Below are 26,088 nucleotides of genomic sequence, written 5' to 3'. Positions count from 1 at the left end.
GGACTTGTTTTGTTTTTTACCTAAACTAGATAAGATCTGCAAAACAAGTCACATTTGAAGAAAAGGGTTTGAGTATTCATTTTACCGAAATTGCAGGCTATATATAGGCTTGGCAGAATTTGATTTTTATTTTTTGAGTAATTTCAAATGATAATATTGATAATTTGTAAGCATTTTCCCCCATTTTTATCCATTACAATTTTCACAGTTGCACAAAATTATTGGTGTCAGCATTTTTTTCTATTTTTATCTATTTACATTTTCACAGTTGTAGGAAATTATGGTGGGGCCAGACAATAATTATTTAATGACTGTAGATGTTGAGATTCAAAAAGTTAAAGATTTATAACAATTAAAACTCAAATTATCAACATCACATGTCAAAATTTACAAAGTAAATATCCTTAAATCAAACTCTCTAGTAAGTTCTCAAGCATCATTTTTCTTTGCCTATCTATAAATTTTGATATGATGGAAATATATTGTCAGTTTGTGTACAGTAAAATCGACATTTACTGCTAAAAAATCTAATCTTTCCAAGCCTGGTGATATACTGAAAGGAATCAATCATTCCTACTTCTTTTCATTCAAAAACATGAGACACTTTTCTTACACATCAAACTAGGTGCAATATTATCATTATTTTAATTAAGATATTGGCTTGCCACATTGTTTGAAAAATAGTTCCACATGGAAGTGGACCTGTAACACTGCTGTCAATGGCAAATTCACATTGATTTCAAAAGTTCAGGATCATAATCCTGGGAATGACTTTAAACTTCATCTCATGTGGCTGCTATCTGAGAATCATAACTTGTTTCCTACTTCTTTCTAAGTCTCAGAGACAGCATTTGCAGACAAACACTCATCTCTCTGGAGTGAATTTCAGTGTCTGAATGAAATACTATGATGAACAGCTGCAAGTGCTGCTTGATCTAATCCTCTTGACCTAAGCCTAAGACTGTTTCTGCAGTGGAGTTTGCCACTAGCTCAAGAAGAAGTTAAAATACAGAAGGGGAGGAGGGAATGGCACCCAGTATGAAGCAGCAAAAAAATGCAAGCAATATCCTACTGCCTAAATATGTTCATGATCCAGCAGTGAGAATGAGAATCTGACTACTTTCTTTTTTACTCCAGAATAAGTTTGAAAGGGACAATAGTGAACTCTAATTTCACTAAAGTTCTAAAGAATTTTAAAGTTTAGGGGCAAAGAAAATTAAAACCAGAAATTAAAGGTATATTGCAAAGTGCATTGGCCAATGATATTTCCACACAAACTATTTTTTCAAAGGTAAGTTAGAGTTTAAACATGAGAAGGTTGCTAGCTTTTCTGAAGGAACAGACAGGTGACAGCAGCGGCACATTCAATGGGATAGATGATGCAGAGCAGCAGCCTACCAAAGGGACTTTGCTGTGGGCAGCTGAAATCACTCCAGCTGGGTTAGTTAGTAGAGTCCCCAGAGCAGCCCAGGCAGCACTGACCAGCTAGAATCCTTGGACTTCTCCAATCCAGGACAGCTAACCATGATTGGGGAGCTGGGGCTGAGGAACGTGGCCCGAATACATCAGCCAGTTGCAATGGTCAAAGGAGGACTGAGGCTTACTGCTCAGACATCCTGAGGGACCCAGATGTTCCCTACTATTTTTACTAGCCAGGAGAGGCAAGAGTCAGAGTTGCAGATGTTGCTCCTGATTGCTGTCTGTGCTCCCAATACAACTTCTTCTGTGAATAGGACAAATTCTTGGAAGGAGAGGTCCTATGTTTCAGGTCCTATGCTTGGCTTGTTGCTCCTGATGGTTCATAAGGCCATCTTGCACAACAAGATAACTCCTGACAACAAGAGGTGCTAGGTTCTGTGGTTGAGTGGAGGCAACATGATTTTGCTATCTCTGATCCAGAAGAACTGGAACCTCTTCACATAAACAGCAGTGACATAAACTAGCAGAAATTCCTTGCATCCAAGGCTGTTCATATCAGCCCACATTTTCCACACTCCTACCCACATAGGTCTTTCTTCCCACTTTTTCTATATCTGTCTATCCAAATACCATGGCAATGTGTGGGTGGTGGGGTGGGAAGGAGTGATTCAGGAAGGGGCTGTCATGCTTTCCTAGTACAACTACTTCTTGATCCCTTCATTAGGTTGGGTTTTATGAATACATTTTGGAATTGGGTAAAGTTCAAAAGTTTTAAGTGGTTGGTCATTGTGGTGAATTTAATTCGGTGTGTCATTTAGGAGGCTCTTTTCTTCTACCTGATAAGAGACTGGATAAGAGTTTTAGCGATATGAACAGATAAAAGTTTGGATTTTAGAAATCTTGTGTGGGAAGAAGCAGCAAATATTTTAGACATTATCTGGTAATGTGGGATGAGGAAGGAGGAGGAATTGAATCTGGTCTTGCAAGCTCAAGTGGATTTTAATCAGTGGAGTTATAAAACAAGAAGGCAAATGTTGCTACAATAGATTAGTGCATAATTATAGCAGGCATTTCAAATTTCTTTATGAAAATTCTTGTTCTATTTTATTCAGGTATAACTACATGTTTTTTAAAAAGCATCTGGTTGTCATTTTTTAAGTAAAACCTTTTTGCCAGTTTCTAGTCAATTTTTACGAAACCTTAGCAGAGTTTTTAAGCAATAGCTATAATGTAGGTACTTAGTACTGCAGCAGTGTGAGTCAATGTTTATTAAGTTTAAGTTATTATGAAATATCTCATTATTGCTGAAAAAATCCTTTCGAATTCCTGTCTTTTCTCACATCCTAATAAAATTTGGTACATTACTTTTGTTCTTAGTCAGGATAGAACCTTCTCAACCCACACAGTCCCCTTTTCTTGGTTTTCTAAATGAACTCATTAAAGTAATCTATGGCATCTGCTCATAATCTGACTCATATGTGGGTTTCAGCTGTCTTTTCTCAGAACTAGACTATGTGGAATGTGTGTAATTCCTGCTCACCCACTCTTCAAGAATTCTATATCCAGTGACCCACATGCCTTGGCTAGGATCAAGAGGTAAACCCTTTGGAGAAGGAATTATCTCTTTTCTATGTTTGTACAGTACCCATCACAATGAGTCCAAAAACCCAGTTGGGGCTCTTGGTTACTACCACAATATAGATATTTAATAATAAAAGGACTCACAAGGAAGCTCACTAATTTCATAGGGGATGTGGTTACCTTCCTCTGAAATTCTTTATGTCCAGGTTTTATTATATTAGTCCCATCAATTCTTCTCCAAGGCAAAAAGGTCATGAAAATGCAAACTTATCCATGTTATTTGGGTTTATCCAAATACTGAAATATTTGGGTTTAAATGTATTGAGGTTCCACAGGAAGCTAAATGCCCAAATGTACCATTCAATGCAGCTGTATAAGAAATAAAGAGGGTAAATATTTGAGGAAGGAGGCACAGGAAAGCAAATAGCCATACAGAATGAAGGGAACATAGGGTGAGCCAGGAAGGACAGCCTTCCTTGTATATTGTTTGTTTATATTACAGTAACACCCAGAGGCCCCAGTCAAAGATTAGATCCTCATTTATTTTTTTTTAAATGGAGATATACCTATCTCCTAGAACTGGAAGGGACCTTGAAAGGTCATTGAGTCCAGCCCCCTGCCTTCACTAGCAGGACCAAGTACTGATTTTTGCCCCAGATTCCTAAGTGGCCCCCTCAAGGATTGAACTTACAACCCTGGGTTTAGCAGGCCAATGATCAAACCACTGAGCTATCCCTCCCCCCATTGTGTTGGGTGCTCTACAAGAGACAGCCCTTGGCCTAAAACATGTACAGTCTGAAGTGCTATCGGTAGCACTTCTGCTGCAGAAGGCAGGGCCACCCAGAGAATTCTGGGAGCCTGGGGTCTTCGGTGGCAGGGGGCCCCCGCTTGGGCAGTGGGGGCCCCCACTTCGGCGGTAATTTGGTGGCTGGGGGCCCTTCCGTTCCGGGACCTGCCGTGGAAGTGCCCCGAGGACCCGCAGCGGGGACTCCCCGCTGCTGAATTACCGCCAAAGCGGGACGCGCTGCCGAAGTGCAGCCGGGTCTTCGGCGGTAATTCGGTGGCGGGGGGCTCTTCCGTTCCAGGACCCGCCGCAGAAGTGCCCTGAGGACCCGTGGCGGGTCCCGAAATGGAAACGCCCCCTGCTGCCGAATTACCGCCAAAGACCAAGCTGCACTTTGGTGGCGGGTCCTGCTTCGGCGGTAAGGACCCCCCCGCCGGCCCGGGCCCCGGGCCCCGCGAGAGTTTTCTGGGGCCCTCGGAGTGAGTGAAGGACCCCGCTCCAGGGGCCCTGAAAAACTCTCATGGGGGCCCCTGCGGGGCCTGGGGCAAATTGTCCCACTTGCGCCCCCTCTGGGCGGCCCTGGCAGAAGGACTGCAGGAAAGCTGCCTCTTTCCCTAACAGCACTGAGTAGTGCTTGAAAGGCCACCAGCTGTGGGGAGTAGAACTAGGAGCTGAATTAAAGCCTCTAGTTCAGTTTCTTGAGCTAAGTGGCTAAGTTTAGGCTGGGGCTGCAGAGCCAAAGCAGAAGACGTGGGGAGAGAAGGGATGGGAAGTTGAAAGACAAGCAGGAATGTAGGGGAGTTAAATACTTTGGCTGCCTTTGTATTTAAAGCCTATAATATAAGGAGGAGGTGATCCCTATTATACCAGTTATAGTTGATTTTTTTCCTTTGGGTGAAAATGACCCTTTTACCAATTATTCACATATTTTAATCCATTTAACATAATGAGGGGTTTTTTGTTTGTTTGTTTTTGTGATGAGATCCCATTGTGCATCCTTGAGAACCGGTGCCTGACTGGGGAAGATGATCTTGTGAAAAAGGCTTATTGCCCTGGCTTAGGCAGCTCAAGTCTACACCTAGCTCTAATGCTGCTAAAACTTAGTTTTAATATATTATTAGCTACATTTCCCAAATCTTTTTAAGAGCCCACCATACTGATGAGCAGGTAATGCAACCCTGTATATTTTCCTCTCTAAATATTAACAGGGAGAAAAATATAACTGAACTATACTAAGTTCAAAAATATGTGGCAACCAAAGGAAGCCATAACTGTGGAAGAGAGAGGAAAAATAAAAATAGAGAAAGATGAGAGAGAAAGATGAGCAGTAATCAGGGATAAAATGACAAGAGCTGGTATGAAATAAATAGTACTTAGTGAATGAGCCTATTGCTGTCTTAAATTGGTATTTCAAATAGCTTTCTTGTGTTTTTTCTCTATATCACATATGATAAAACTTCATGTCAGCAAACTGCAGCAAAAAAGAACATAACATGTAATGTTATCATTAAAATAGCATTAAGAAGTCTTGGAGGGGAAAACAAAGGCATCAGAGAAAATAGTACCTGCAGTTATAATATGGTTCATTTTGTCTGACACATAAGGCAATGAAGACTTAAATTTTAATAATGGTAAGGAATTTGCACTCTTTACTATTTCAGTCAAGGATCAGTGTAAAAGTCATTATATCTCATCTGTATATATATGTGCCCAATGGTAGTGTTAGGCCTTTATATATTGGACAACTATATCCCTGGTCTGAAAAGAGTACTTCTCAGAAGATACTTTATTGATTTTTAACATTTAAAAGGTAATCTGTTTTAGAGTTATGATATAAATATTAATCTAAAATGTCTGTTCATCTAAAATGTTCATACAGTATATAGTAAACTAAATACCATTCAGGTCACTTCTTTTCCGTAAAAGAAGAAAACCAGGAATATATCGGTAGCTGTAGTCCATAATAATTGCTACATGTATACCTTCTCCAAAAAATCTTTTGACAATTTCTGAATGGAACACAGAGCTCACCTTATATGGGGTCTGATTCAACTGAGGTCTGTGGGATTCTTTTCATTAGCTCCAGTGGACATTGGATTGAGGTTGTGGTGCAAAACCTAGTATTTGCTGTACATTTCTTATAGGAGAGAAATTCTAAACATAAAGCAATTGCTCATGTCTTCAGGAAAGATAAATTATCTCTTTTCTTAGCACCGTCAGGTTTTGGAGGCTTGCCATTTCCATTTGCTGGGACTTTACAACATACTGTACAATATTCAAATAAAACTATCTTACATGGGGGAAAACCTATGTTAACACCGGTTAAAGTTTAAACTTCTGTTGTACTAAAGTCAGTAAATTCAGAATTAAGCTTCCCATAGCATCCTTAACTCTGCTCCATTGTGTGTATGCCAAATGTCTTTCACTGCAAAACTCTGTAATCATGTGACAGAACATCCTATTATAATGTATAAATATAAATAGATTAAAAGGTAGGGAAGAACTCACTGCAAAGGAAATCTCAGCAGCCTTAAGAACACAGTTTCTTCTTAAGTACAAGGTAGTACATAAAACTAAAATTGTGTTAAGTACTCCTTGTCCTTCATCTTGTTTTAGCTTTGCCTGTGAAACAGTTTCCAAAGCAATCAACTCAAGAAAATCCTGGACTTGTTGTGCAAGGTTTTTATATGCATGAATCCCAATAAAATCAATAGGAGGCATGTATCTAAACCTTTTAAAATGTACCCTGTAGCAGTTCAGTCATCAACTTTAAAAGTAACTTTCATTTGCTAAGTCCCCAAAGTCACAGGATTGCCTACTGCCTAATGTTCCTGATATGCATTTTGTTTTCCATAAAATAAGACTTTTTATTTTCTTTCAAGACAATAATAAAATCATGTCATTGCCTTTGGACATAATGTCCAAAGCTGAGCCTGTTTTTTAAATTAATCTCATTATTCTGTGAAAGGCATTGCTACTGCTTTATCAGTTGAGGAAATAGCCTCCTCTAGAAATCAAATCTTTTATTTATCATTTCAGTGTTAGCTACAATTAACTTCTTTAAAATAACAGAGTTATCCTCTCACTAAAGAGACCTGAAGAGAAAAAGAGGTTTGTTAAAAGGACATATTTTGTCAACATTGTTAGTCTTTGAAGGTTACCCCACATTGTGTGTTTTTTATCTCCAGGAGTACAGTAAATAATTTATACACACACACACATGTGGATATATCTTTGCTGAATAATAACATTCAGAAGACTTACTGCATCTCCCACTAAAAACTGTATATGGGCCATCACATATCATAAAAAGTATGATGTGTGTTGGATATAGATTGATTTAAATATATATATGCAGGAATCCCCAACACACGAATTACAATATGGGTCAATTGTCACGGTGAAAGAAACTTGGCAGTGTTTGTTTAAAAATGTAGTGTCCAGAGTCTTAAGAAACAGTCCTACAGAATTTGATAGAGATGACACCAGTAGGAGTCTATAGAATTTTAAAAAGATTATACAGAAGTTATTTCTAGAGAGAAATTCAATCCTCCACCTACATAAAATTGAAATATTCAGACTCTATGCATGTTGACTATGGAGGAGATGAGGAAATGAAATCCACCCCACTTCAACATAGGCCAGTGTGTGGAGCTGATATACATTTGCTTCAATAGGATACAAGTGCTCAGTGTCTCTACTAGGCCTGATTCTAAGCCCATTATATTCAGTGGAGCTCTCCATTAACCAGCTAGCATACGTTTAAAGTACACTGCCTTATTTATTCTAGACTTTTAGAACTATTAGGGAGACTGTGTTAGCTAACACAAGTTAGTAGCACTTTTAACCTAGTTTATCCTTATTCGGGTGCCTAACTTGTATGTGAGTAACTCAATTAAAGTCAGTGGGACTACTTAAGTACTTAAAGTTAAAAAAGGTACTGAATTGCTTTGCTTCTTCACGGCCTTTATTTACAGTGGTTTTGTTCAATAATAAGTTTCCTATACTTTTCTCATCCATTTCTTCATACAGGGGGAAACTATCCAAATTATTCTTCATATGGGATGTTAGGGTGATTAGGTCTGTATGAAATATCTTTTTTTTTTTAATGTAAGGGCTATACCATAGATTTTCCAGCAAAGCATGCTGTGTCACAGAAACAGAATAAAGAGTGTTGCTTCATTTTGTAATAGTGTATTTATTTTAACAGACTTTTTTTTTCAAAGAAAATGTGAATAAAGATGAATTAGTGGCTCTTTGGAGAGACTTATGGTTACATGTTTTTATTATTTCATTTCCTCTTAGTTTCAAACTAACAAAACCTTACATTGATATCATATTTATTTTTTTCAGACTCAGTTTGATACGAATAAATTTAATGCTGTCCTTCAGTTAACATTGGCAGAGTCAAACTTTTGCTCAGATTTTACATAGCATACTTAAGATGCATCGGCGCAATATTCTATTTATCGTGATTTCACATAGTTAGAATAATGTGCATTACTTTGTAGTAAACACTCACACATAATTTCATTTGATAGGATTTTGCATTATAAGAATATTATACAGCTCATATTCGTATGATGTAGAATCGTGCTGAGCAGGAGTATTGCAGGAGTCCTAAGGTGTATTCAGTTTAGTTTCAGGCTTAATTCTGTATTTTCATTCAGGCCCATTGAGAGAAATTTGGGCCTGTTACATCATGATCATTAGGGCCCTACCCCCTCCGATTTCACTTTGTTTACACAGATGTTACAGACATTTTGGGGGTCGCTGAACTCAGAGCCCGGTACAATTGACTCCCCTCCTCCTCCTCCTCCCCATCAGCCCAGTTTCCATGTGCTTGTCAGTTTGTCACAATTTTGATGTGAAATTTAAAAGTATGAAAAAAGAGTGGAGGGAAAGGCCCATAATATTTAATAAAACAGATTCCTCAGATACTTATTAGAGAATACATTATGCCTTTTCTTTCATAGATTCCAAGACCAGAAGGGACCACCGTGATCATCTAATATGACCTCCTGTATAACACAGGCCACAGAATTTTCCCCAAAATAATTCCTAGAGCATATTTTTTGGGGAAAAAATCCAATCTTGATTTTAAAAGTGTCAGTGAGGAAGACTCCACCTACAACCTTTGGTAAATTGTTTCAATGGTTACTTACCCTCACTTTCAAAAAATATATCCTTTATTTCCCATCTGAATTTGTCTAGCTTCAGCTTCCAGACATTGGATCATGTTATACCTTTCTCTGCTAGATTGATGAGCCCATTATTAAATATTTGTTCCCCGTGTAGGTATTTATAGACTGCACTCAAGTCACCCCTTAATTTTCTTTTTGTTAAATGAAATACCATATTTTCCGGCGTATAAGACGACTTTCTATACTAAAAAACAACCCCCAAAAATCGGGGGTCGTCTTATACGCCGGGTATAAACAGCGGGCAGCCCAGAGCCCTCTGATTCCTGGCCGCGGCTGGGATTTAAAAGGCTCTGGGCTCCCTGCCGCAGCGGGCAGCCCAGAGCCCTCTGACTCCCCGCTGCGGCTGGGATTTAAAAGGCTCTGGGCTCCCCCCCTCGGAAGGGGGGGTCATCTTATACGGCGAGTATAGGCCAAAACCTATGTTTTAACTGTAAAATTAGGGGGTCGTCTTATACGCCCAGTCGCCTTATATGCCGGAAAATACGGTAGATTGAGTTCTTTGAGTTTATCACTATACCACATTTTCAAATCCTTTAATCATTCTCATGGCTCTTCTCTGAACCTACTCCAATTTATCAACATCCTTCTTGAATTGTGGACACCACAACTTGACACAGTATTCCAGCAGCAGTCACACCTGTGCCAAATATGGAGGTAAAATAATGTCTCTACTCCAACTTGAGATTCCCCTCTTTATACATCTCAGGATCACAGTAGCCCATTTGCCAAAGCATCACACTGTGAGCTCATGGATTATCAGTCGATTATCCACCCTGACTCCCAAATCTTTTTCAGAGTCTCTGCTTTCCAGAATAGAGTAACTCCTCACTTAACGTTGTAGTTATGTTCCTGAAAAATGTGACTTTAAGCAAAACGATGTTAAGTGAATCCAATTTCTCCATAAGAATTAATGTAAATGGGGGGGTTAGGTTCCTGGGAAATTTTTTTTAACCAGACAAAAGACTATATTACACACACACACAGTATAAGTTTTAAACAAACAATTTAATACTGGTACACAGCGATAATGATTGTGAAGCTTGGTTGAGGTGGAGGAGTCGGGGGTGGGATATTTCCCAGGGAATGCCTTACTGCTAAATGAACTTGCAATTGACTGAGCCCTGAAGGGTTAACTCTCACAACACTCTACAAGGCAGCAGGAAAGGAGGGAGGGCAGACAGAGACACACACCCTGTGTGTGAGAGAAAAAATGTGCATTTCCCCTTTAAGTAGCTCACCCTGGGCTTAAGCACACTGTCTTGTTAATTAAATCAGCTTGCTGAGACCTGAGACCGCAGCTACTGCCTAGAAGCTCCCCCCCCCTCCATTGTGTGTGTCCCCTGTTCTATGGAAGATGTGGTAAGTGGGATGCAGGAGCAGGGGGGAGGGAGAGACACCCTGACATTACCTCCCCGCCTTTCCCCCGCCCCCCCGTACAGCAAGCAGGAGTCTCTGGGAGCAGTTCCAAGGCAGAGGGCAGGAGCAGCACATGGCAGTGTGGGGAGGGACAGCTGCTGCACAGGGAACTTAGGGGAGTTGGGAGCTGATAGGGGGCTGCTGATCCACCCTGCTTCCAACCACCCAGCTGCAACGGGCTGCTCTTCCTGCAAGCAGTGGACAAAACAGGCAGCTGCCAAACGACATTAGAAGGGGGTATTGCACAACTTTAAATGACTATGTTTCCTAATTGATCAGCAACTTAACAACGTTAACCGGATGACTTTAAGTGAGGAGTTCCTGTAGTCTCTCATCCTGTAAGTATGGCCTACAGTCTTTGTTCTTAGATGTAAACATTTACATTTAGTCATATTTAAATATGGATTGTTTGTTTTAGGCACAGCTCTCAGCAAGGAGTAAGTAAGTAAGAAAACTGAGGCACTGTGATTCAGACACCTCTCTGAGACTCAGTACTCTCCCTCCTTCCCCCTTGACCAGGTGGAATAGTAATTTGCTGTAGCCCTATACGAATGGCAAATTGACACTCCCCACATCAGTTCAATTGGGCTGGGTAGTACTTCAGGGCAGCAGGGCTACATGAAGCAAGTGCTCCATCCATTCCCTGTTCGCTCCCCATCACTCAGCAATATGTATGTGTGCAGGACTTATTTATCCCTGTGTGGTGAAACATAAGGTCCAGGTAGTTCACTGAAGAATTTCAGGAAATGGTGGTTGTTACTCACCATTGCATGGTGTGTAGCCCAAGTCTCAGTCTAATGTTCAATTATTAGATAAATAATAATACTTTATATATACTATACTATAGAACATCTTCTGTCCTGTGAGCACAAAGCGATTTACAAACATTAATAACTAAGGCCTCACAACAACCCGTGACGTAGGTAAGCATTACTCTCACCATTTTTCATAAACAACTCTAGACTTAGCCTTGACGCAGGATTTTCTTCAAGATGTGACTGTAATTGACCTGTGAAGTAATAATGACCACACAATAACCAAATTCAATATCTTCATGGGAAGCAATCAAGTAAAAAGGCACAGGGCTTTTTTTGACCATGAAAATAACTAAAGCATTGGAACAACTAAACAGGAGTTGTGGTGGATTCTCCATCACTTTAAATCAAGCTTGGACATCTTTCTTAAAATATGCTCTAGCTAAACCACAAGTTATTGGGCTTAATACAGGAATTGCTGAGTGCAATTTGATGGTCTGTGTTCTTCAGGAGGTCAGACTAGATTATTATAATGATCCCTTCTGGGCTTAAAAATCTATGAAAAACTTCAACGTGACACTTTAGAAATGGGATTTTTTTTTTAGCACATGGGCCCTAATTAGAAAGAACCTTAAAATAAGTGTTAAGGAATTAAAATCCCTAGCATCATTTCAGAAGCTATTCAAGCATATCTCACTACAGTTCACACTCCTAAACAAAAGGCAAACAAAAAGCAAATACAGAGTCAAGTTTTTCAAAAACCAGAGCCTAAAATTAAGCACCTAAATCCATAGTAAGGTTCCTAAATGATCTTAACATCGGGAGGGGCTACACAAGAGGGGGGAGGGGCGCGTAGGGATGGGGATCAGGTGTCTTACTCCCAGTTACATCCCTGCCTAGGTACAGAGGCCAGTACATGGTTATCCCTAAGGGTGTCACCCAGTTTTAAACAGGAAGTCTATGGCACTGCCTGGATGAAACCCACATCCCCAAGCTCCCAAATGTCTTATTTAATCACAGGAGTGTTCCTCCAAACTAAATAAGGCTTGAAAGATTTAATGAAATGCAGATTGCTGACCTGCTCATGTAAATACATACTGCATTTAGGGATATTTTAAATTTGCATTATTTGCACAACACAACAAAGAAGTCTCCAAAATGCCATTTCAAAGAACAAAGCCATTTTGAAGTCCTACAAATATAAAAAAGCAGTCAACCCCAGGAAAAGATCTTTTTTAATCATCAAACAGATTTTTCTGAAAGTATGGAGACTATTGCTGCGATGGATTTTCCACAGTGTATCAAATTTTAACCTGGAGTGAATTTTTACAGCCAAATTGCAAGGCTTTGAAGAGGAGCACCACTATAATTAACCTTAGTTGTCAATAAAAGCAATTCCTGTGAATCATGAATCCACATCTTACAACATTTCTGAATGCTCTAAACTTCTAGCACCACTGGACCAGACCCTTGAAACCGCTTCTGGTCTTTTTTTTTTTTAAATCTGCAATTTTGGGAACACAGTCTAAGATCTAGAACTCATGTAATTGTGCTTTCTTTCTTTGCATAAACAGCATATAAATCATTTCATGATGCTGGGCAGCTTTGTACTCTTCATCTCCCAGTTTCCTCTATAGAAAATACAATTATCACCATTACAAAAGAAGGCATCATAGGGCACAGGTCACTTGCTGGTTTTAACTCGAGTAAATGGTGGATTTTCTGCAACTTGAAGTCTATACATCAAGATTTGAAGGACTTCAATAACTCAGCCAGAGACTATGGACCTATTGCAGGACTGGGTGAGTGAGGTTCTGTGGCCTGCGATATGCAGGAGGTTGGACTAGATCAGGGTTCGGCAACCTTTCAGCAGTGGTGTGCCGAATCTTCATTTATTCACTCTGATTTAAGGTTCTGCGTGCCAGTAATACATTTTAATGTTTTTAGAAGGTCTCTTTCTATAAGTCTATAATATCTAACTAAACTATTGTTGTGTGTAAAGTAAATAAGGTTTTTAAAATGTTTAAGAAGCTTCATTTAAAATTAAACTAAAATGCAGAGCCCCCAGGACTGGTGACCAGGACCTGGGCAGTGTGAGTGCCACTGAAAATCAGCTTGCGTGCCGCCTTCAGCACCTGTGCCAGAGGTTGCCTACCCCTGGACTAGATGATCCTTTTGGCCTTAGTCTATGACAGGGATAGGCAACCTATGGCACGTGTGCCAAAGGCGGCACATGAATTGATTTTCAGTGGCACTCACGCTGCCCGGGTCCTGGCCACCGGTCCAGGGGGCACTGCATTTTAATTTAATTTTAAGTGAAGCTTCTTAAACATTTTAAAAACCTTATTTACTTTACATATAACAATAGTTTAGTTATATATTATAGACTTCTAGAAAGAGACCTTCTAAAAACGTTAAAATGTATTACTGGCACGTGAAACCTTAAATGAGAGTGAATAAATGAAGACTTGGCACACCACTTCTGAAAGGTTGCCGACCCCTGGTCTATGAGTTTATAAAGTATCTAGAAAGTAGAACTACTATTTGTATTGATAGTCGTCTGTGGACCTGAAAGTCTGTGAATGCTTCTAACACGTCATGTCTGAGAAATATTAAAGTACAAATTTATTTTCAGTATTACATCCAAAAGGACTTCTGCGTCCGTCCCTCCTCCCACTTCACCCCTCTGTAGCCTGGTCTACACTACGCATTTAAACCGGTTTTAGGAGCATTAAACCGATTTAACGCCACACCCGTCCACACTAAGAGGCCCTTTATATCGGTATAAAGGGCTCTTTAAACCGGTTTCTGTACTCCTCCCTAACAAGAGGAGTAGCGCTAATATCGGTATTACCATATCGGATTAGGGTTAGTGTGGCCGCAGATCGACGGTATTGGCCTCCGGGCGGTATCCCACAGTGCACCACTGACCGCTCTGGACAGCAATCTGAACTCGGATGCAGTGGCCAGGTAGACAGGAAAAGCCCCGCGAACTTTTGAATATTTCCTGTTTGCCCAGCGTGGAGCTCCGATCAGCACATGTGGCGATGCAGTTAAAAATCAAAATAAAGAAAGAGCTCCCGCATGGACGATGCGGACGTGATCGCTGTAAGGGCAGGCAAATCTGTTCTATCAGCGCTCCGTTACAGAAGACGAATTAAAAAACATTTTTAAAAAATCTCCAGACAGACGCCATAGCAGGGACTCAGCGCACTGCTGCATGACAAGCGTAATGGAAAGCCAAGGAATCAAATGGACGCTCATGGACTGGAGGACTCAAGCTATCCCACAGTTCCTGCAGTCTCTCTGAAAAGCATTTGCATTCTTGGCTGAGCTCCAAATGCTTCTAGGGTCAAACACAGTGTCCGCGGTGGGTCAGGGCTTGGCAATTTACGCACCCCCCCACCCACCCCCAAAAGTGAAAGGGAAAACAATCCTCTCTTGACTCTTTTACATGTCACCCTATCTTTACTGAATGCTGCAGATAGACGCGATGCTGCAGCACTGAACAGCAACATCCTTGCTCCCCTCCCCCGCCATGGGTGGCTGATGGTGCAAAACGACTGGTACCCGTCCTCATCATCAGCCTATTGGCACATGGGGCAGTGCAAAATGACTGGTAACCATGCTGACTAGCATCCGTCAGGTCGATCAAGGGCGCCTGGCCCTAATTTTTCCTGGTAGATGGTGCAGTATGGCTGATAACCATCATCATCATAGCAACAGGGGGCTGAGCACTGTCAGCCCCCACCCTTGATGTGTAAAAAAAAGATTCAATTGCCCCTGGACTAGCAGAGGGATGCTGGGCTCCTCTCCTCCACACTCCTTACTGTCCTGTCTGGACTATCATAGCAGCTGGAGGCTGCCTTCCACTCATTTCTCACTAACAAGTCAGTGTGTCTTATTCCTGCATTCTTTATTACTTCATCACACAAGTGGGGGGACAATGCTACAGTAGCCCAGGAAGGCTGGGGGAAGAACGGAATCAACAGGTGGGGTTGTTGCAGGAGCACCCCCTGTGAATAGCATACAGCTCATAATTTCTGCAGGATCTGATACAGAGCAGCTGTGCTCTCTGATACAGTGGTTCTCTAGTACACTTGCCCATATTCTAGGCAGGACTGATTCTATTTTTAGATACCAAAAAGGAGGGATTGACTCTGGGAGTCATTCCCAATTTTGGCTTTTGCGCCCCTGGCTAAGAGCAGCCAGGGGCACTTATGACAGCAGCAAATGGTGTAAAACAACTGGTAGCCATCATCATCTTTTTACCAATTTATGGATTGGTAGATGGTGCAGTATGGCTGGTAACCATCTCTGCTGTCATGCAAAAGCAAAAGCATGCTGCTGTGTAGTGCTGCTGAATCGCCTCTGTCAGCGGCATCTAGTACACATATGGTGACAGTCACAAAAGGCAAAACAGGCTCCATGATTGCCATGCTATGGCATCTGCCAGAGCAATCCAGGGAAAAAAGGCGCGAAATGCTTGTCTGCCGTTGCTTTCCCAGAGGAAGGAGTGACTGACGACATTTACCCAGAACCACCCGCGACAATGATTTTTGCCCCATCAGGCACTGGGATCTCAACCCGGAAATTCCAAGGGGCGGGGAGGCTATGGAACTATGGGATAGCTACGGAATAGCTACCCACAGTGCAACGCTCCAGAAGTCGATGCTAGCCTCGGACCGTGGACGCACACCACCGATTTAATGTGTTTAGTGTGGCCGCGCGCACTCGATTTTATACAATCTGTTTTACAAAACCGGTTTATGCAAATTCGGAATAGTCCCGTAGTGTAGATGTACCCTGTGTTCCACTCAAGCTACCTCCTTCTTTACACAGTCTGGGCACTTGCTGGGGAAGCAGTGAAAGCACACTGCCACCGGGGACAGAGAAGTCCAATAGATGCTATATGCATCTTTCCTGGCTAGTTTCTATAGCATGATTCTTTACTTCCCAGAAAGTTTGTTTTGTTAACATTCTTTATATTATTTAACGTATAACCATTGGAAGCAAGGTTAGTTCCCTGTGCTGTACTGCCTATCCATAACCTAGCAAGGAGCTACCACTGCCATGTTTTTCCACTTAGACTGTGATAACCTCAATAACTAGAGTTGTGTGTACTCACAGAGCGAAGAGGTGAGGGACTGGGGAATCTACTAATTAGTTTTCCCATGGGATTTTAATGTGGGTTTTCTGAAACCCCTTGAGTTTTTCGAGGTTGAACTAAGTTATGTCCATTATCCTTATGCAACCAAAAAAAAAAGGAAATGTAAACAGTGAATAGGTTATGGCATGAAGCTTTTTAGCATTAGGTCACCAGTTCAAATGTAGACCGGAAGTTACCAGGGTGAATTAAAATCAACAATTTAATTAAAATTGTTCTTTTAAATTTAAATAAATTTTAACATACATTGCATACATTATTATTTTTTTATATAAACCTACTTAAAATTAAATTTGAAACTGACTACCTATATTAAGACCTAAACTTACTATAATTTATTAAAATTATTTAAATTAAATAAAAAAATATTAAGCAGTACCTGCTTGCAGCCAAAGTTTTAAAGAAAGTCCAACCACTGAACTGGAGGAAGTCTGGTTAAGTACCTGAAACCAGAGATTGTTGTTGAAGGCCCAGATCCTTCAAGTTATTTAGGTGCCTAATTCCCATTGACTTCCCTTTGAAGATCTGGGATAAGGTACCTAATCAGCTTTTGATAGCAGTAGCTTCTTCTGCAGGTACAGAGAGAGAATACTTTCTTCATTCCAATAACCAACTCATTCAAAGCTGAGAAACCAGCTAATTACTGAAAAAGGAGAAAAGCTTGTTTTCTTCTTCCATTCTATGAATAAAAATCATGAGTAAAAAAAAAATCATCTAATAAATAAGAAATGAGTCATTCACCATTTGCTAACATAATAAAAACAATAAAAACTAAGAATTTTTGGTGTGTTGTAAGCTATATAATTACTTAAATGTGTCTAAATATAATGTATCCTCCTGGTTAGCTAAGGGAAATATCAAATTTAGTACAAAGGCTGGATTTATTTGCAAATCAACATTTTAATGGTTATCAGAAAATGAGAATCAGCTTTTCTTTAGGAAATAACTAAAAAGTACAGATGCAAAACAAGATTAAAATCAATAATTTAAATCAAGGTTTCCTGCTTGGTGATTTAAATCATTATTAAAATCAGTGATTTAAATCACTTTGATTTAAATCAATCCACCCTGGAAGTTACTGCCATCCAAACACGACACATAACTATTGAGGGGGGTGGGGGAGCACAATTTAAAGGTTCTGGTGGTATGCAGCAGCGTTCAGGGCAGGCACACAAGAGACAAAGGAGTTTTGATTCATAGAGGTGCTTCCCGCGCCTCCAACATCCACTCCAAGATGGCACCACCTTGCTCCACCCCATCATAGCTTCTTCCCCACTTACTTCTCCCATCGCTTCCCCGGTGGGCACGGCATGTGCTGGAGCTGGCTCCGGACACTGTACTGCTGAGCATTGGTAACTGTGGGCAAGGAAGGGATAGGACTCAGTGGGCTTCCCTGTGCCCACTCTGGCAGAGCTTTGCTACTAGCCTGGTCTCTCTTCCCTTTCCAGGTGCCTCCTAATGGGGCTTAGTGGGATGCTAGGTGCCAGTGCCTTTCCCAGGCATGTCCCTCTCACCCACATTCAGCCCGATTCCCATCCTAGCAGAAATCGGGGGAGGCAGGGGACGTGACCCTGCATCCTCCTCCTTCCACCCCCGCACATCACCTCTGCCACTATCTGCTGGCTGTTGAGTGACCTACATGAAAAGGTTTGGTGGTCTTAGTCCAGTTCCCAGTGCCCATTTCACAGAAACTCTGGTGACAAACGGCTAGCACCTTTGTTGCAGATTTAACATAGATTGAACTAGCTTTTCAATGATACAGGAACGCTTGCTCCACCACTGCATGTTCTGTGGATAGAGGACAAGAGTCACCAGTGTGGTGATCCTGGCACCTTTCATAAGCATCACATTCACCTTAAAATAGCTAGATTAAAATGTGCTCTTGAGCAGGTGGGTTTGGAAAACCATGAACTGCATTGCTGTAGGAGCATCTCCAGCAGTGGGAAAATGCCATGGGCCAGATACTGATCTTAGTTGCAATGGTGTCAATGAAGAAAGAATCTGATCCTTTGCCAGCAGCTTGTTGAAGGCTGAAGGACTGAATAGAATGGTTTCGTGAAAGCAATTTTTATTTCATAGTATGACTTTTTCTGTTAAGTAATTTAATGGCAGTGACAGCACCATGAAAAGTGTCAGCCAGAACCTGCATGTGGTAACCTTCCAGATTCACTGCTATTATTTTCCAAACATTTTGGAAATGGATGTGCTGAGAGATATGAAGGGCCAGGGCTGATTAGATCCTGGGTAATTGCTATTTTATTATGTTATTGGACATTCTGTTTATTTTACATATATAGAGATTGTTTATATTGTATGCTTTGCATTTTGTAAAACATCTAAAGTTTTAGATAATTGAAAATAATTCTCAATAAATAAAATAATTATGCAAATATTAATAATCATGTCTACTTGCATAGAAAATACAAATACAAATCTATTACCCATAAAAAGTCAAACTCTCTCTTCACTATATTATTTAACAAATGCAATATAGATAAGACAGAAATATCCTTAGACCAAGGAAGCTTGGGGAAAAGATAAAAATTGATATTGCTACCTGAATCCAACACAATGCTCATTCAAGTGCAAATGCGGTAAACTCATCCTTCTATCCTTATCCCATGCTCCAAACTGCAGCAGTGCAGCTCAGGGTTACTTTCAATGAGTCATGGGCTGAATTTCTATGCAAATCCTCATTATTGGCCTTTGCAATTTCTATTATTTATAGTTCTTAAAGTAATTAATCCCAGGTGTTTGTGACAACATACAAGATTATGGGCCCATGGACCCACAGCCTTTTAAAAAGTCACAAAGTTGTTTTGCAAAACATTGGGGCTGATTCTCCTTTCTGCTAAGACCCCTTAATACTACTCTGGTGACATAAAGAGCTCCAATATAATCCACTAGGATTTTACATCAAGACAGCTGATTAAGAGATACATGATGGGTCAATTACAGGAATGGTGGGTGAATTTCTGTGGCCTATGATGTGCAGAAGGTCAGACTAGATGATCATGGTGGTCCCTTCTGTCCTTAAAATCTACACCTCTGTGAACTCATGCCTGATATCTCACTGTAAACATACTTCTTTGGTAGTAAAGATATACTTGTAGCCTAAGGCTATGTCTACACTACAGCCTATGTCGGCAAAATTTATGTCGCTGGGGTGTGTGTGTGTGTGACATAAATTACACCCACATAAGTGTTTGTGTGCACAGAGCTAACATCAGCGGGAGAGCTTCTCCTGCCAGCCTAACTTATGCCGCTCACGGAGGTGTTTTTTTAATGTCAACAGGAGGGCTCTCTCCCATTGGCATTGTCTTCACCAGACCCGCTGCAGTGGCACAGCTGTACGGTAGCTGCGCCGCTGCAGCCCTGTATATATAGATATACCCTAAGAAGGCTCCTCCTGTGGCAAGGAACTGCTTAGCACAACAGTAAGCCTCTTCATCCCAGCTTGTAATAGGGTGTGGGGCTGGGACAAGGTGTGGCATGAAAGGAGAGGGAGAAAAAGGAGTATGGTTTCTCATGGCCCATATAGGCAGGTTTCAGAGTAGCAGCTGTGTTAGTCTGTATCCGCCAACAAGAACAGGAGTACTTGTGGCACCTAAGAGACTAACAAATTTATTTGAGCATAAGCTTTCGTGGGCTACTGCCCACTTCATCGGATGCATATAGTCAGAGTTTAAGGTGAGGAGAGTACAGCAGAGAGGGCTTCTTTCTCTCTCTGGGCTGGGTAAAGAGCCGCATCATAATTCAGAAATGATTGGTATTTTGAAGGCTGAAGCTAATGAAATCAACATTGCACTAATTTGTAGATTCTCCCCTCCCCATCACTAACTAAATATAAAGATACATACAAGCCTTCCTCTCAACATCACTGCATGGCAGTTTGCATTATTATTTCCAAATCAATGAGCAAAACAAAGATTTTTTTTTCAAAAAAAAGTTCAAGTGTAAAATGAGATGCTTTAAAATAAGGAATGCACCATTTTGTATCTGCTGCTTGTGAGAGTGTCTGGGGGCTAACACTTATAAATCCTCCCCTTCCTATGTTCCAGGATGGGAGCTCTGATGCATGGACACAAAACAACTTTGCTCAGTGACCTGTGGGTGAGAGGGAATCCTTGCCAGCGCAGCAAATGACCCAGCACTGATACTTGCTGCTGTAACTGTTCACTCAGCAACCCTCCTCATTTCTGTAATGCCTGCTGACCTTTTTTAGACCCACAGGCTGGAGCTCAACCCCACCTAGGGTGATCAAACATCCGGATCAGGGGTCAGCAATGTGTCCATACATGGACACAAGTGTCCATGGTAAAAATGTTGAGGTCTGTGGTAATTTTTCAAAAAATTAAATGACTGAATAACATAGGCCCCGTCACTATGTACAGTAATTTTGTCAAGTGTCCCTTGTACAACATGGTGATGCTGACCCCTGGTCCTGATATTCGAAGCTTTGTTTGCTATAGGTGCTTATACCCTCCCCCCCATTTTTCACCCTTGCTATGGGATCACCCTTGCTCCAGCCTTTGGAAACATTTGCAGATAAATTAGGCCGCTAGTTTACAAACAAAGTGAACTCGCTAACCAAGTAACAAACAGTGACCGCAACTTCCTAAGGGGCTGCTCAAAGCAGGGCTTGGCGAGGGCGGGAGAGGTGTGAAGGCAAAGCCTCCAAGCGCCAGCCCTCCCCAGCAGGTGGCTCGCCGCGATCGCCTTGCATCAGACAATGGACGCGCTCGGCGCTTCCTACCGGAGTTTGTTTGTTTCTTTTGCACGTTCGTTTCCCTGGCGAGGCCGGAGAGGGGGCGATTTCTCACCCACCCCATTCGCCCCCCACCCTTTCCTCACTCTGTTGTTTCCCTAATTACAGACCAAGTTCCGGGCTAATTTGTATTCTTTGTTTGTTGTCTGGTCGCGGTATCCTCAGGGTGCCGGGGAATTTTCCCCTCCCCTGGCTGAGAAGAGCTCAACCTACATTTGCAAACAATTCACAGACACCCCCAGTGACTCCCCTCTGGCTGCAGCAAACCCGCTTCTCCTGGGCGGCAGCTGCTGCCCACCCTGTGGGCGGATGATGCCTGGCGGGGCAGGGCTGAGCGGCTGCGGGTAGTTGGGTTCCCATTGGCCGCGCGGCCGGCAGGGAGAGCCAGGGAGGAGAAGCTGCCAGGCGCAGGGAAGGCGTATAGACACACACACACGCACGCCGAGAGAGAGGCAGCGGCTGCTCCGGCTGGCATTGTTATCATTGTGCGAGCGGAGGGGTTTGTGCGCGGGGCCGCTCGGGGGAGGGGAGGAGTGAGAAAGTGCCGAGGAGAGAGTGTCGGTAGCGGAGCATGCAGCAGAGCGGGAGCAGCGGCGGGGCTGCCGGTGCACAGTGGGCTGCCCGCTGCGAGGAGACCTGCCTGCCCTGAACTCAGCCGAGGAGGACGCGCTCCAGGAGCAGGGAAAGCAGCAAAGGAGCCGCTGAGGAGCCAGAGCCGGCAGCGGCACTACTCGTCCCCCCTGCCTTTTGTTTGCCCATCCTCCTCCTCCTCCATCTCCACCAGCCCATCCCCTTCTCTCCCTGCACCAAGGACGGGGGGAAGCAGAGGAGCAGCCGCCTGACCCGGTGCCGAGTTTCACCCAGCCTCTGTCGCCTCCCCGCTGCACCCTGCACAGGAGCCAGCTAGAGCAGCCCCCGCAGTAGCGCCCCGGGCTCGGCGCCAGCCCAAGGGGGGGCAGACAGCGCCCGCAGCCGCCCCTGCTCCGCCGATCCCCGCACTTGCTCGGCATCCCGAGACCGCTGGTGGCCGCCGCCGCTCCCTCCCGCCACCCACCCCGCCTCCATGTGCCGGATAGCGGGAGCGCCGCCGCGGAGCCTGCTGCCGCCGCTGCTGCTGCTGCTGGCGGCCCTGCAGCAGGTAAAGGCGGAGTGGGGTCGGGGTTGTGGCTCTTTGTTCCCCTGCTCGCGGCGATGCCGGAGAAGGGGAGCGGGGGAGGGGGGGGACACGGAGGGTGTCTGCGCTGCCCCGCAAGCTGGGTCTGTCTCCTCTGGCCCGGCAGGGGGCTGCAGGGAGCAGGTGGCTGCTTTCAGCGGCTGGGGCCGGGGCGAGCCGAGGGGCAACAACAACAAAAAAAAAGGTTGGGGAGACGCGAGCCTGTGCCCGAGCCTCGGGCTGGGAGGGCGGAGCTGGGGCCCCATCCCCGTGATACCCCCGCCTCGGGCAGGGGCGGCGGAGGAGCTGGTGCCCCACGAGGAAGGGATCTGAGCTGGTGGCTAGTGCTTCCGAGAGCGAGAGATGGTGCCTTGCTGCGTGGGAGAGGGGGTCCGCTCTGCCTGGGAGCTGGGGGCAGGGAGAGCAATAGCGGGGGGGTCCCATTATGCTTGGTGGTAGGGCTGGGGCAATAGCGGGGGTCCCCTGGGGTTGGGAGGACTGGGGGGAGGGCAATGCGGGGGTCCCCTGGGGTGGGAGGACTCCTGAGGTTGGGAGGACTGGGGAGGGCAATAGGGGTCCCTGGGATTGGGAGGGCTGGGGAGAAGGGCGATAGCGGGGGGTCCCATTATGCTTGGTGGTAGGGCTGGGGGCAATAGCGGGGCTCCCCTGGTGTTGGGAGGACTGGGAGGGAGGGCAATAGCGGGGCTCCCCTGGGGTTGGGAGGACTTGGGGGGGAGGGGAGGGCAGTAGCGGGGGTCTCATTGTGCTTGGGCTGGGCTAGGAGCTGGTTCGCCTTTTGCTTGGTGGACCGGCTAGTAGGGAGGCAGGGGGCGGACTTCGGGTTAGGACCGTAGCCCGTTTCGGGGCGCCACCCCCGAGGTGCTATCGGTAGGGGGCACAAGCTGGAGCTCCGGCTTTGGGGAGGGGTCTCCGGTGATCGCCCCCTGGGCTCCGCTAAGGAGGAGCAGGCAGAGCCGCCGCCGCCTCCCCCAGCCATGTGCCCGCTAATCCTTTCCCGGGAAGAATTTAATCAGCCGCCTCCTCCGCCTGGCAGCCTCGCCTGCCCCCGCTGCTACTAACGGGGAATTTCCATTGGGACAGCTCCTCAGTCTGAATGTGTATCACAGCCCTGCCCCCTCTCCCGGGAGGGGACCCTCGCGCCTGGGAGGCCAGGGAGTGTCTGGCGCCTGGCAGGGTGTCCCTGGGGTAGGGGTCCGTTCAGTGTGAGGGGGAGTGGCTCTGGAGCAAGGGTTGAGCTGAGTAGTCTTAGGGTGGGCTGGTGCCCCTAGGATTGGGGTCCTGTGCAGCCTGTGTTTGGGGGGGAGGTAAGTTTAGTTGTCCCTAGAGTGGGTGAGTGTCTTTGGGATGGGACTCGTGTGTGTGTGTGTGTGTGTGTGTATATATGATGAGTTGGAGGAGGGGGAAATATCCTTTGGAGGTCGAGGGAAGAATGCGTACCTGGGATTGGGTAATCAGTGTGTGACTAGGTCCCTACATTCTGGGATGGGTATCCCCACTGTATGTCCTCCTCGATAAGGGGTTTGGGTGCTGCTGGCTAAGGGTAGGATGTTGTGTTTCTGGTGGTTGGGTGCACATCAGAGTTAGAAATGGGGGTTCTTGGGGTGGGGTTACCCAATTCGCTTGTCTTTCTAGGGTCGGAGATTGAGAGTGCTCCTGGGTCGGGTGTGGGGGATGAATGTCATTGTCTGGGTTGTTGGCATTGCTATGAGTTGAGTGTGAAGCTGGGTGCAAGGGGCAGAGAGGGCAGTAAATCTGAGGGACAGATGGCACAGATCATCCCCCTTAATGGTATTTATGGTTGGGGCATTTCTGGCTCTCTGGGGGAGGGGAGCACAGCGTGTGGGTATGAGGAGAAGGAGGTATCACTATCAGGACAGTGTGTATATGCTGAGTGGAGCAGGCTGGTAGCTGTGGTTGGCCTCCCCCTCGTCCTGCAGGGGCTGGTGACTGGGTAGGCGGAGGCGGTAGCAGCAGCAGAGTCACTGTCCATGGTGCAGAGCCTGGATTACACGGTGACACTGAAATGAACTAAAGTCCCTCCTTGTTTTTCAGATAGCTCCACTCTCGCTTCCCCCCTCACGCTTCCCCCCTCACCCGTTTCCAGTCACTTTTTTCTGCCTCCTCCCCCACATTCTCTACCCCTTTACCAGGGTGTGATGGCTGCACCCCCTGCATAGGAGGTGCTGAAACATTGATTCTAAACAGCTGGGGGATTTTCTCTCTAGCTTAAGAGGATGTTAGTTTCTCTCGTGACAGAAAAGTGTCTGACTGGGCGCCAAGGTTCCTTCCATATGAAACTGCTGCCCTTCTCAGAAACTTGTTTTGATATGTCACTAAAAAGGTTGGTTTTGTTATCTGAGTTTGTGTGGGGGAGTCTGGATGGTGGTTGTTTCTGTGTTATTAACTTGGCAGAGCCTACCTGCAGCTTCTTTATGGGTGTTTTTGTGTGGCCTTTCTTGTAAGTGCCTTTCTGCTTCTGTTTATACACCATATCACTTAGTAAATCTTTAAATCATGAATTCTGCAGTAGGCTATTATTCTACCATCTTTTCAAGCAGGACTGATTTTTAAATTAAAACACAAACTATGAATTAAGGACAGGAACTAGCCTAATTGCTTTTGTGTATCACTCAGCGTTGGGAAATCCAATTCCCCCCTTGTTTGGGGGGATCTACTAATTCAGGTTAGGGCTGTTTTTAATAGGGTGTGACAAAGTTGGAATTTAGGTATGAAATCAGTTTTATAACCCAGTGTCTGGAAACCACTCTTTTATTTTAACAGATTTTTTTCTTGTGTACTGCTAAGAAAAAACTTACAATTGTAGGGGTTGCATTCTTAAAATTGAGAGATGCAACTTCTTTCCATATTGACTGCTTTTGGTAAATAGAAGTTAATTAGTGAGAGATTGTTCTAAAATGTCCAAACTTCCTATTTGCTGTTAATTTGTTTATTTTGTCATTTCAAATCTTTGTTGTATTGAAGACATAAATTATTTCCACAAGCTATTGATGACTTCATCATTTGTTAGTGGTGTAGTGAAACAGTCAGAATTGAGTTATTTGAAAGATCATTAGAACTGGAAAAATATCAGGAGTCAGACCTTTGTAACTTCAGTTTATGTTTGAGAAAGGTGGGATTTAAGAGCAGATACTAAACTCAGTTTTTCAGCAACATATGCAGAACATTTGAGATTAGAAACTGGCCCTTAGTCTCTGGTGATGAACTATTTTAATGTGATTCTGTAGCTGCTATGCAAAAGCTTAACATCAAAGCGGTGGGGTGGGGAGGGAAGAGAAGGCAAAATGAGATATTTGTTTTACTATAAGAATTGTGGGGGGAGTGGTAAATAATGAAGAGGATAGGTCATTGATACAGAGCAATCTGGATGGCTTGGTAAACTGGGCATAAACAAACAATTTGTGTTTTAATATGGCTAAATGTAGATATATACATCTAGGAACAAAGAATGTAGGGCATACTTACACAATGGGGAACTGTATTCTGGGAAGCAGAGACCGTGGGCATTTTTTGCAGGGGTTTTGGTAGATAATAAGCTGAACAAGATTTCTTAGTATGATGCTGTGACCAAAAGAGCTAATGTGATCCTTGCATGCATAAACAGGAGGATCTCAAGTAGGAATAGAGAAATTATTTTACCTCTATATTTGGAACAGGTGTGACTGCTGCTGGAATACTGTGTCCTGTTCTGGTGTCCACAATTTAAGAAGGATGTTGATAAATTGGAGAGGGTTCAGAGAAGAGCCATGAGAATTATTAAAGGATTAGAAAGCATGCCTTACAGTGATAGACTCAAAGTGCT

General features: G+C 43.8%; 1 protein-coding gene across 1 annotated transcript in view; it reads left to right on the top strand.

Annotated features, from left to right (window-relative positions):
* Nucleotides 1-21,363: 21,363 nt before the first annotated feature.
* CDH2 (cadherin 2) overlaps nt 21,364-26,088 on the top strand; it is a 173,278-nt gene continuing 168,553 nt past the window's right edge. The window contains exon 1 of the mRNA XM_039525283.1: nt 21,364-22,232. Coding sequence (XP_039381217.1) covers nt 22,158-22,232 — 75 coding nt within the window. The 5' untranslated portion in view covers nt 21,364-22,157. The remainder of the gene's footprint in view (nt 22,233-26,088) is intronic.

This window comes from Mauremys reevesii, linkage group 2, assembly GCF_016161935.1.
Source record: "Mauremys reevesii isolate NIE-2019 linkage group 2, ASM1616193v1, whole genome shotgun sequence".
Lineage (NCBI taxonomy): Eukaryota > Metazoa > Chordata > Testudines > Geoemydidae > Mauremys > Mauremys reevesii.
Note: the sequence above shows the minus strand (reverse complement) of the source record. Positions and strands in the feature narration are given on the sequence as shown.